Raw genomic sequence first — 12,889 nt, 5'->3', positions numbered from 1 at the left:
GTAATATCACTAATGTAATGGACTCTGTGTCCAGTTGGAGGAAGAGAGCCGGTTTAAGAAGCAAGTAGTGATTCACACACATAGATCACATACGAGTAGAAGATCAAATACAAAACAAAGCATTTAACGTGCTACTTTAATTGTGATGTGATTTGAGAAACTGGTTAAACGATTTTAAGATGAAGTTTATAATGTTCTACTAAATGACAAAATAAACTACGTGATTAAAGTGGAAAATTCGAGATTGAAGTTGACATTTCGTGTTTTTTCCCCACCGTGTGCCTTTTTTCTCTGTACCCTAATAAACTTTCATATGACACTCAGACAGTGGGCTTACAACTCTTGTTTCCACGGCGACTTTGATATGTGACTTCTTTTTTATTTCCGGTACCGTGCGATTTTGTGAATGTGAGCTTTCAAGTTTCTCCAACACGCTATGCCACTCGATCAACTTCATTTTGTTGATTATACCACGGTTTATTTGAACAAATAGTATGTTTTTCCTTTGCCTCCACTTGGTATTCGCTGAAATTCTTATATTTTCCCCCGTGCTTTTCCCATTATCTTTTCACAGAAGGCTGAGCTTAAGGGCCCCTGAATCATCTTCACCAGTTGCTTCCTGTAAGACCTCATCATGGCTCCTGTAAGCTAACACTCCTTTTGACTTTGTGCTGCATGTCACACTTTTCTACATTAAGCTTCAATTTCCCAGTGTCAGCCCAGACTGTCCAAGTCAATTTAAATTACTTCCGCTGCCTCTTCAGTATCCGTTATTCCTTCAATTTTAGTGTCATTTACGCATTTCATAAGTTCAGAAACTATACTGGAATCAACGTCATTAATGTCAATTAGAAAGAGTAAAAGGTCCAGAGAGAGACTCGTGAGGGACTTCACTGCTTTAACGCTGGTTGCATTTTATTGTCCATTTGTAGTCACTGTACAGCATGCTGGCCCATCAAGCAGAAGTGTATTTAATAAGAATACATTAAACTGGATTAACAACACCCAAGTAAAAACCTTAAACCTCACCTGTATCTAAGACATCAAGCCTTTATACCTGCTGTTTGCCACGGAGTAGTTCAAGTCCTCAAGGGCTCACATATGAGGGATGTTCAGAAAGTTTCTGCACCTTTATTTATTTAAACTCTATTTATTAAGAATTTCATACACAAATGACATCACTTTTCTACATAGTCACCTTCGTTTGCGATGCAATTTTCCCAGCGTCATACTGACTTTTTAATGCCCAATGACTACTCCTCCCGCCTTCACCATTTCCAATGAAAATATCAAAGTGGTGAAACTGTTTGAATGTCCCTCGTACAAAACTGGGATTTCATTTTCCTACATTTTAGCTGAGGCCTACGTTATGTATTGATGCGAATAAAGACCTGCAGCCACAGTGGTACCCTACAACTGGACTTGAGACCCTCTGCTTTATTCTTTTGGTTGCTTTTCTACTAATTTTTGGTGGTTCCCCTTCTCGGACCACTGAGGTGATCTTCACTACTGATTTTTGGTTGGTTTCTATTGACACTTTCAATGCACTGTACCTCCACCTCCCTTGAAACTTCTCCTTTGTTGAGAATCGGTTGCTTTCAAGGGCATTCCACTTCTGGCCGGTGATCATTTTCCATGTGTGTCCTTTCATATTTGAGTGTTTTTGCGCATATGTCCCTTGCATATGCTTTAGTTGGAAATCCTGGACTCGCTACAAAAACACTTCGGTGCATGAGCTCCACTTTATCCTCGGTTGAGCAGTGGATGGTATCCAGTCCTCTTACTTTCCCGTCCAAGGCACAATGATGTGGTCTCATCTGTTTCATTATGATGCAGCCCGCAGCAATTCCACCATCTGAAGATTTTACACTTCAGCTACCACCATCACCTACTCCAGTGAAGAGGCAAGGGGGTTGGAAACTCTTTATTTAATCAGAGATTAACTACTTTTTTGGATCCATTTCATAATATGAAGTATAAGATCTGATGTGAATCACATAGTGTGAATTTTTCTGTGTTTCTGAAGATTGCTTACTTGTGAGAATTGTTTTCCACATTCAAAACAGCAATATGGCTTCTCACCAGTGTGAATTCTATTATGTTTCTTAAGACTGCTACTGGTGGTAAATCGTTTCTCACACTCAGAACAAGCAAATGGCTTCTCTCCAGTGTGAACTCTTATGTGAGTCTGAAGATAACTACTGGTAGTGAATCGTTTGCTACATTGAGAGCAGCAATATGGCTTTTCTCCAGTATGAATTCTTATGTGGGTTTGAAGATGACTACTTGTGTAGAATTGTTTTCCACAATCAGAACAGCAAAATGGCTTCTCTCCAGTGTGAACTCGTAAATGTTTCTGAAGTGCACTGCTGGAGAAGAATTGTTTGCTACATTCAGAACACCAAAATGTCTTCTCTCCGGTGTGAATTCTTGAATGGGTCCGAAGGTGGCAGGTAGTGGAGAAATGTTTTCCACAATCAGAACAGCAAAATGTTTTCGCTTCATGGTTAATGCTAGTGTGATTCTGAAGACTACTACTGCTAGAGAATTGCTTCCCACAATCTGAACAACAAAATGGTTTCTCTCCAGTGTGAATTCTTGTATGTCTCTGAAGACGGCTACTCCTGGAGAATCGTTTACCACATTCAGAACAGCAATACGGCTTCTCTCCGGTATGTACTGCTGTGTGAATTTTAAGCTCAGTAGCTGTGAAGAATCGTTTACCACATTCAGAACAGCAAAACAGCTTCTCTCCAATATGAATTCTCATGTGTGTCTTTAGATCACCACTCCTGCGAAATTGTTTGCCACACATGGAACAGCAATATGGCTTCTCCCCAGTATGAATTATTGCATGACTCTGCAGCTTGCTTTTTTCTAAGAATCGTTTGCCACATTCAAAACAGCAATATGGTTTCTCTCCAGTGTGTATTCTTTTGTGGATTTGAAGAGTGCTACTGGTGGAAAAGCATTTCCTGCATTCAGAACAGAAATATGGCTTCTCTCCAGTATGAATTCTTGTGTGGATTTGAAGCTTGTAATTCTTGGAGAATCGCTTTCCACATTCAGAACAGGCATATGGTTTTTCTCCAGTGTGAATTCTTCTGTGAGTTTGAAGATGGCTACTGGTGGAAAAACATTTCCCACATTCAGAACAGCAATATGGCCTCTCTCCAGTGTGAATTCGGGTGTGTATCCGAAGCCTGTACTTCTTGGAGAACTGTTTCCCACATTCCATACAGCAGTATAAGTTTTTCCGTGCATTAATCCATTTATGATCGTTCTCAGATATTTGTTTAGAGGTTGTATTCTGATCTTGGCAGACATAAGATACCTCTTGAGTGCTGGGTGCATCTGTCAATTTTAACTTCAAAACAGATACAGAGCTGTACGAGAATGATGTCAGGGTCAAAATCTCTGATCCAGCTGTCAGCTTTTTCACATTTTCACTTTGCTGTGGTGTACGGTGAAGAGCGGACTCAGAACATGAAGGGAAGTAGGTGCCACTTTCTTGAAAATCTGCAGAAATACAAAATAAACAATTTCATGTAAATATAGAATGTTTACAGATAGAACTGACAAAAGTATTAGTGTACAATAGCTTTGCCCTGTGGAAATAAATCTAATTCACAACAATGAGCCATCTTATGTTTTTCCATTTTATTGATGGAAGCTTTTTAACTGCAGTTAAAATGTCAAAATGAATTTTTATATGTAAAAAAATTAATTTGGAAAAACAAAGGCACATAAAACTATAACGATAAGAAGAAGAAACACAGTAAAGCACAACACTATTTAAATATTTGCCCACAGATATTCTTCTTCTTTCAGCTGCTCCTGTTAGGGGTTGCCACAGCAGATCATCTTCTTTCATCTCTTCCTGTCCTCTCCATCTTGTTCTGTTACACCCGTCACCTGCATGTCCTCTTTCACCACATCCATAAACCTTCTCTTAGGCCTTCCTCTTTCCCTCTTGCCTGGCAGCTCTATCCTTATTATCCTTCTCCCAATATACTCAGCATCTCTCCTCTGCACATGTCCAAACCAACACAATCTCACCTCTCTGACTCTGTCTACCAATTTGAGCTGACCCTCTAATGTCCTCATTTCTAATCCTATCCATCCTCATCACACCCAATGCAAATCTTAGCATCTTTAACTCTGCCACCTCCAGCTCTGTCTCCTGCTTTCTGGTCAGTGCCATCGTCTCCAACCCATATAACATAGCTGGTCTTACTACCGTCCTGTAGACGTTCCGTTACACTCTTGCCGATATCTGTCTGTCACAAATCACTCCTGACACTCTTCTCCACCCATTCCACTCTGCCTGCACTCTTTTTCTCCTCTCTTCCACAATCCCCATTACTCTGTACTGTTGATCCCAGGTATTTAAACTCCTCCACCTTCACCAGCTCTACTCCCTGCATACTCACCATTCCACTGTTATATCCAAACCACATAACAAAACTGAGCTCACAACCCTCCTGTAGACCTTCTCTTTCACTCTTGCTGATACCCACAGATATTAAGTAGAAAAATTAGATCTACTCAGGTAAGGGTGTGTGGTACTGACTGGTCTTGCAGTTCTGGGTTTAGGAATTCATTCTAGGTGCCTGTTGCAAAAAATAATCAATTGTAGAGGATAGCTTTCAAGGACTCTGGATCAGCTAAGACCTTCATCAGCAGAAGCATGCTGCAGCAAACAGACGACTGCCAAAAATCCTATAAATTGTTAAATTCAATTTTTGGTGGACCCATTGGTGGGGGCTATGTGGAATTGTTTACCCTTACATTAATTTTATATATAGGGTCCTTGCATAAAGACAACTATTTTTTGTGTACTAAATTGGTGGTCCTGGTGTGTCTTTTGCTTATGAAACACGATCCTTACATCAGCTCAGCTACTAAAGAAGTAGAACCTTAGAGAACTAATTGTTTTGGAAATCGCCTGCAATCAACCAAAGCAGAACTAAGACAAGGGAAATGATCCACTGTTGAGACCTTGTTCTCCCAGTAGATCGGATTTACTTATTTTTCTGGAAAAACAAAAGTCTGAATTTCCATGTTCAGCAAATTTCTTGTGTATCCCATAAGCCCCAAGCCTAACACGGACTTTCCATTCGACACTTACCTTCTTCTGAAGGACTTGAACCTAACACTTTCTCGGTCCTCTTCATGTCTGGCTCCAAAAACCCAGCCTTCATGTGGACAGAATGATGCTGTAGGGAGGGGTGACTGCCTGGAGGACAGCCTAAAGCAGTCATTTCTGGATGCACATACTCCCATTTAAGGTCTTCTTCTTTCACGTTGCTTTTAATTTCCGTTTTCTGCATGTCATATGCTATCTCAGATTCACAGTTCTCCTCCTTAATGCTAGGACTCTTTTGAACAAGGTGCACATGTTGCCATTCATTGTCCTCCTTCTTAATGTCCACGCTTCTTCTCTCCAGGGTATTTGTGAAAGGGAGTGTGTGATTCGCCCTTTCATCCACATTACTCCTCTCTTCTGCCTCTTCATATATATATCTAAAAAAATGAGGCTTGACAGCAATTGGACTTATTTCCTCCATGTTGTACATCAGCTAACAGAAGTTTACTTTGTCTTCTGCTGTAGAAAGAACAGAGTTGAATATATTTAGAAACTGCATCAACCAGCAATGAATGCATTGCTTCGGTCTTTTCTCATACCTCATTACCCTTTGATTTTTAATCTGGAAAGCACCACTAGCCATGACTTTCTCAAGTGCTTTATGTGTTCCGTACAATAAGGAGCCCAGAACTGAGCACAACCCTCTGTGTATTCTCTTTAGTTTAAACTAAGTTGTATTCCATACAGCTTTGTCACTATAGAGCCCACAATATGCTTTTTCCATTATACTGGAGGCAGCAACGAATCCACTGGCACTTTCAAGGCTTTGCTATATGGTGAACTGTAAAGCTCCAGATCCATTACTGCACAGTAAATGAGGTTTAGAATTGTTGATATGTTGTGGTGGTCGGCTGGAGACTGTGCCCAGTCGCGACACCTGGACAGACAGAGAGAGGGACTGTGCCTCCCCAGGACCACGAGTGGGCAGCCGCCATGCCAGGGGGCGTCCATACAATGGTGGGACCTTGGACGATAGCACTTTGGAATACTGAGGACACCCGGAGTGCTTCCGGGTGCTCATGCGGCACTTCCGCCACACCAGGAAGTGCCACAGGAAGTCCATCAGAAAGCACCTGGAGCATGTCTGGGTGGATATAAAAGGGACCGCGTCCCTCCAGTCGGGAGGAGGAAGACAGAGCTTGGCGGAGAGGAGTGGAAGCGGTGAGGACTTAAAGAAGTGGGTGTGTGCTGTGGACTTTATACTAATAAAAGGCAAAGCCCTGACTGACTGACTGACTGACTGACTGACTGACTGACTGACTGACTGACTGACTGACTGACTCACTCACTCACTCACTCCTAATTCTCCAACTTCTCGTGTAGGTAGAAGACTGAAATTTGGCAGGCTAATTCCTTACAGCTTACTTACAAAAGTTATGCAGGTTTCATTTCGAAATTCTATGCGTAACAATCATAACTGGAACCTACTTATGTACATATATACAGCCAAAGCCTGCAGCTCGGTCGCCGTGTGAGGCAGAGTTGCGTCCCTCATCGTCACGCCTCCCATGTAATTGAGTGCCTGCCCATATAAGGCCTTCCGTCAGCAGCTATCCAATAGACACGCTGCCGCTAAATATTCGCGGGTGAAGGACTGTGCTTATGCAAAAGTAGATGAGATGGTCAGGGATAGACTAGTGTTTGGCACAAACTCAGCGAAAGTGCGTGAGAAAGTTCCGGGTGTTAGCTAACATTAAATAAAGCCATGGAAATTGTAAGATTGCACGAGATGGCACAAGCACAGCTGAAAACCTTCGATGCATGTACTCCAAGCGGCTCACGTAAACTGACTGTGAACGCAGTACGCAGAGGACAAGCAAAAGCTCCAAAGAGCGCTGAACAAAAAACGCATTACACAATTGAGAAGGCAGCAAAAGAATATGAAGCAAGTGACGCATAAAAACATATTCAAAAGTGCAGCTACTGCGGAAACAAAGCACGGTGTAAACCTTAAGTTTAAATTAAGTTCATAGACACACTGCTGCTGGCGTTTGTCATGCCTACGATGAATACGATATTCGCGAGATACAAGTTTACTGAGAGGACGCAGGGTATAAACGAGACTTCTGATCACTTTGTAACAGAGTTAAAATTGCTGGTGAAGGACTGTGCTTATGCAAACGAAGATGAGATGGTCAGGGATAGAATAGTGTTTGGCACAAACTCAGCGAAAGTGCAAGAGAAACTTTTAAGTGCTGGGTCTGAGCTAACATTAAATAAAGCTGTGGACATCGCAAGATCGAACGAGATAGCACAAGCACAGCTGAGAACCTTCGATGCATGTACTCCGAGTGACTCACGTGAAATGACTGTGAACGCAGTACGCACACAAAAAGCAAGAGCTCCAAAGAGCGCTGAACAAAAAACGCATTACACAATTGAGACAGCAGCAATAGAATATGAAGCGACTTGACACATACACGTATATTCATAAGTTCACCTACTGCGAAAACAAACCACACGGTGGAAAAAGTCAATGTCCAGCTAAAGGAAGACAGTGTAAAAAATGTGGCAAATTGAAGCACTTCGCTAAAGTTTGCAGGACTGGAAGAGGTAAACCCATGCATGCAGTGTGTGTTGTCTCACATAAAGAGGAAGACGAGCCGTTTATTGATGCAGTAAGAAAGGAACAACCCTCTGAATCTGAACAAGCCTTTGTAGACATATCAATAGGAAAGCAAGGTGTAAAGCTTAAGTTTAAATTAAGTTCATAGACACACTGCCGCTAAAATCCACAACTTAATACCGGGAATGCCTGTTAAACATCTTAGATCAACGAGTAACGATTTGGGCGGTGATCACTTCGATGAATGAAACCTGCTATCTTTACAACGGTTGACAACGAAGATGAGATGGTCAGGGATAGACTAGACAAACACGGAATGTAACTTGAACACATCCTCCAAATACGAACCTGATTGAAAGAAATAATGATAATCAAATCCTTGATGACAGCAAAACTCATAACACAAAACAATTACATTGACAATCATGTTACAATATTTTTAAAATGTTTCCTTTTCTTTTTCATAACTTCTTTAACACACTACTATTTTGCTAGTTAAATAAATGTGTGCTTTGTATAACTAACGGTGTCCGCCTGTCTGTATCCGGGGCTGGACTTCCACAATGTGGATGCATCCTTTACAGTTAAGCTTTATTTGCCACAGATCAACTCAAGTAAATGACTTTACTGATTGAGGGGTATCCACTAACCCACCCGATTTAGGTTTAGCTGCAAGTTTAACTATCTTCTTAGTAACATCTTTATTCCAATCATTTCAAGGAATACATTGGAGGGCTCAACACTTATCCCTGTGGTACCAGGACTTACATCTCAGTCAGTCAAGGTCAGGCAAATAGACAATATGTCAGTATGACAGTATGTCAAATCAAATTTAAAAAAAAAAAAAAAAAGGCCACCACATCATGAAGTCTTGCATTTTTGTATTAAACCCATTTCTGCACTCACCTTTCCACTGTGCTCTGAATCCCCTCATCTTGGAATATGCCCTCTGGAAACACATGTGGACCTAAATAAATGTGTGTGTGTGTGTGATCCTCTATGCTCAGATGCTTTTAAAACTCAAAGACTTCAGCTTACTCTCTATGTGTTGTTTTTTTTTTTTTCTTTTCTAATAAACTTCGCTCTCTCCTTGACAGCTGTTAAAGAATAATTTTAGGGTAACTTAGCATTCATCTTGAAGAAATAGAATAAAGGGTTAATAAATGTCAGAAAACTTTGCAGGAATATCAAGAAACCAGATAAAGGTCAAGTGAACAACAAAACGTACTGAAAGAGGGCTATGAAGCGAGCAGATGTCCTATAAACAACGAGAGTGGACAACTGTTATATACACAGAAATTTCAAGGGAGGTGGCTCATCTCAAAAGGTATAAGAACCACCAGAATATAGTATAATAAGACTTTTATTTTAAACTTGCTCTGTAAGACCGTACTGTAAAAAGCCTGGGCTCCTAGAAACTATTGAAATCGTCAGGAAAAAAAATTGAAATGCAGAGTCGGCGGTTTTGTTTTGCGGACGCACCATGCCACCTTGAACTGGATTATTATGATTTAAACATGGTGGGGATGAATGAAACTTAAATTCATCAGTTTCATTTTCATTCAGATGGTTCTTTCCCTGCACCTTGTGACCCTAAATTAGACTGGGGGAATTAGGTTTCAGAATGCTATGATATGTTACATTACAGATCCCAGATTCATGCCATCTACACACAGTGCAACTTGGTGTATTATGGGTCAGTCAATCTCAACCAATTCTACAACCTCTGATGATTACAGAGGTAACATCTGCTCAGGTGCCACCTTTCATTGTAATCGTTCATACCCTTACAATTGTAGGACAAAATGGGCATTGCCCATTCTGGTAGGCTTGCTAAGAAAAAAGATTTAACAGGGATGCAGGCAATCATCTGCATAAAACCTCCACTTGCGTTCCAAACTATGTCACTGAACGCCAGCTTGTATCAGGGTCTGCCTGGACTTCATCTGAAGGTGTAAATTGGAGGTGACCTCACATCTCTCCAGGGGCCCCTCTTGAACCAGAAGGCACAAAATGGACTCAGGCTAAAACAAAGTCCTATAAGGGTTTGGGGCTGGGCGGTCTCATGGTCTGGAACTCCTGCAGATTTTATTTTTTCTCTGCAGTCGTCTGGCGTTTTTTTTTTCCTGTCCTCCCTGGCCATCAGACCTTACTCTTATTCTATGTTAATTAGTGTTATCTAATTTTAATTCTTACTTTGTATTTTATTTATCTTTTCTTCATCATGTAAAGCACTTTGAGCTGCATTATTTGTATGAAAATGTGCTATATAAATAAATGTTGTTGTTGTAATTCAAGGGATGACAGCTAAAATGGACAGTAGAACTCGCCAATTAGAAGACACTGATTTTTGTACCACTTTCTTCCACCCTCTCAAATGTATGAAGTTTCTAATGCTTGGAAAACATACAGGATAAAATCTTTTAGAGATCTGTATATAGATGAGGTCTTTGCATCCTACAAACAATTACACACCAAATTTAATTTTCCATCAACACATTTCTTCCACTGCCTCCAAATTAGAAAGTTTGCAAAACAAAATCTGCCCAATTTTCCTCACCTCCCACATATTTCTATTCCAGAAGAAATTTTGATCAGTCTTGAGGACTCAGGCAGCATTTCTATAATATATAAAAACATTTTAAAGTCCCTTCCTTTTCAAAGATCCCAAAGTACAGTGGGAAAAGGATCTCTCACTCAACAGTTCAGAGAAGGAGCAGGAGGCAACGATACACAGAATTCGCTCGAGTTTCATATGCACAAAGCATACAATTATTCAACTTAAAATCTTTTTTATCAAGCACAGCTGTCTCGCTTAAAATTTGTCCAAAATGTTTCCAAGTCAAGATCCAACCTGCAAACGTTGCAATCGAGCTCCAGCCTCACTGGTCCACATGTTTTGGGCCTGCACCAAAATCTTGAAATGCCTTTCAGACAGCCTTGGTGTCACAATCCCTCCTAACCCACTAACAGTTGGGTCTGGTGGGCTCACAAAGGGGCTTAAAGTGGAGAAGGACAAACAAACTGTGATTGCTTTTACTTCACTATTGGCACGTAGGCTTATCTTGCTCAACTGGAAGAATCCTAACTCACCTCTGTTAAGTCAGTGGGTGTCTGATGTTATATACTATTTGAAATTGGAAAAAAATCAAATTCGCACTTAAGAGGATCTGTGCAGAACTTTATTAAAAACCTGGTAGGATCTAATCAATAATATTTCAGAATAAACATTTATATTGGAGGAAAGGATTTTCTCCCCCTTTTTCCTACTCTTTAAGTTGTACTCTGGCTGCTGGCCTTGCTCTTTCTCATGGGTGGAGATTAATTTGAACTTGGTTTGGCTTTGACTTGCTTGTATGGAATGTTACTTGCTTTTAGTAAATTCAATAAAATATATAGACAGCGATTTTGTAACTGGAAGTAACTTGAATACACTTAGGAGAAGGTTCAACCTTCCTTTAAAACCACATGCATCCCATTTCTCAAAGTAAGTGAGAAGAAGCAAAGAGAGGAGAGAATGGACACTCTCTGAACTTCCTGGGGAGGAGGAAACTCTCCAAAATGACCCTCTAAAATCTCCTGTCAAACTAAAAGTTACGAGCCGCTCCTGCTTGGAGAGCCAAAGCCGGCACATTTTTCTCTTTGTGAGACTGAGATCCACTCTGTCAAGCTAAACATTGAACCCAGTCTCCTTAGGAGCAGCCATGACTCCAAGAAGGGAACTTTAGCATCTCAACTCTTTGGCCAGAATGTGTAATGGCTTCGCCCTACGAAGTGGCAAAAGATAGCAGAAGGTGAGTCGAGATAGCAGCTGCCCGGGAATGACAAGGGTTACACAGCAAAGAGAAAGAATGACCTGCAGCAACAACAAAACAACCACTTCACACAACATCAGGCATCATCCATGAAGACTTGGTATCGTAAAACTATTCATCTTTGCCAAGATAAAGTAGACCTCCAAATACCAGTAAACAGCCAGCCTCTCTCCGCGTTACACGTGTCTAGTGTGTCCGAGTCCTGTTCAATATATCAATGTATATATGCAGTTATTAATTCTTCTATAATCCTTGTGCTTATCAATAAATTATATTATTCTGTTTCTTAAAACGAGTGTGCCTCAGTTACCTTGATACAAGTCTAAAGGCCAGAGACCTGCATCCTCCTACAACAGAGAAATTTAAGGCAAAGAAACTAGGAGCCTTACCAAATTATTGGATTAACTACGGATATCACCAAAGGCGAACCTGATAATTAACCAAACTAAGATTTATTTTTCAAATCCCACATTATTATGGTGTCTTCCTGGGTGGCTGTCTTATTTACCAGGTCAGGTTGGGGAGCATGCACTGGTACAGTGCATTGCCGCACTCACCAGACAACAAAAGAGCTCAGGATCCTGGTTGGCAACCCCTCAGGCAGACACGTGGTCCGGTCCCACCCTCCAGAAATTACCCTCTATCTGCCGCAGCTGGATCACCTTCAGGTAAGCGTGCCACATTGCCATAGTGCTGTTACTGACGCTCCCTCACAATGCAGGTAATGTGCCTTATTCGGGACTCCATGAGCAACCACTCATTCGACACAAAGTCAAACCAGCGGTACCCAAGGATTCTCCAGAGAGAGACAGTTCCAAAGGAGTCCAGTCTTCGCCTCAGGTCACTGGATAACGTCCATGTCTCGCAACCATATAGCAAGACAGGAAGCACCGGGACTCTAAAGACTTGGACCTTCATTCTTTTGCATAGCTATCGGGAGTGCCACACACCCCTTTCCAGTGACCTCATGACTCCCCATGTCTCCCAGTCCGTCTACTGACTTCATAGGAAGAGTCACCAGAGACATGAATGTCACTGCCAAGGTAAGTAAACCTCTCAATGAGGTCGACACTCTCTCCACAAACGGACACAATGCTGATGGCTGTGCCACAGAGGTCATTAAAGGCCTGGATCTTGGTTTTTATCAGGACAGTCGCAAGCCCAGACACTCAGACTCCTCGCTCAGTCTCTCGAGCGCCCCGATCGGAGCCTCCATTGACTCTGAGAAAATCATGGCATTGTCAGCAATGTCAAGATCCGTGAATGTTTCCTCACCAGCAGATGCCCCACACCCACTAGACCCCACAACCTTGCCCAACACCCAGTCCATACAAGCATTGAACAGAGTAGGAGCAAGAA

General features: G+C 41.5%; 1 protein-coding gene across 1 annotated transcript in view; it reads right to left on the bottom strand.

Annotated features, from left to right (window-relative positions):
- Positions 1–1,251: 1,251 nt before the first annotated feature.
- Positions 1,252–12,889, bottom strand: part of LOC120534641 (zinc finger protein 135-like) — a 46,470-nt gene continuing 34,832 nt past the window's right edge. The window contains exons 6-7 of the mRNA XM_039762232.1: positions 5,132–5,582; positions 1,252–3,519 (exon numbers count right to left, since the gene is read on the bottom strand). Of these exons, the coding sequence (XP_039618166.1) occupies positions 1,994–3,519; positions 5,132–5,582 (1,977 nt within the window). The 3' untranslated portion in view covers positions 1,252–1,993. The remainder of the gene's footprint in view (positions 3,520–5,131; positions 5,583–12,889) is intronic.

This window comes from Polypterus senegalus, chromosome 8 (genome assembly GCF_016835505.1).
Source record: "Polypterus senegalus isolate Bchr_013 chromosome 8, ASM1683550v1, whole genome shotgun sequence".
NCBI lineage: Eukaryota > Metazoa > Chordata > Cladistia > Polypteriformes > Polypteridae > Polypterus > Polypterus senegalus.
Note: the sequence above shows the minus strand (reverse complement) of the source record. Positions and strands in the feature narration are given on the sequence as shown.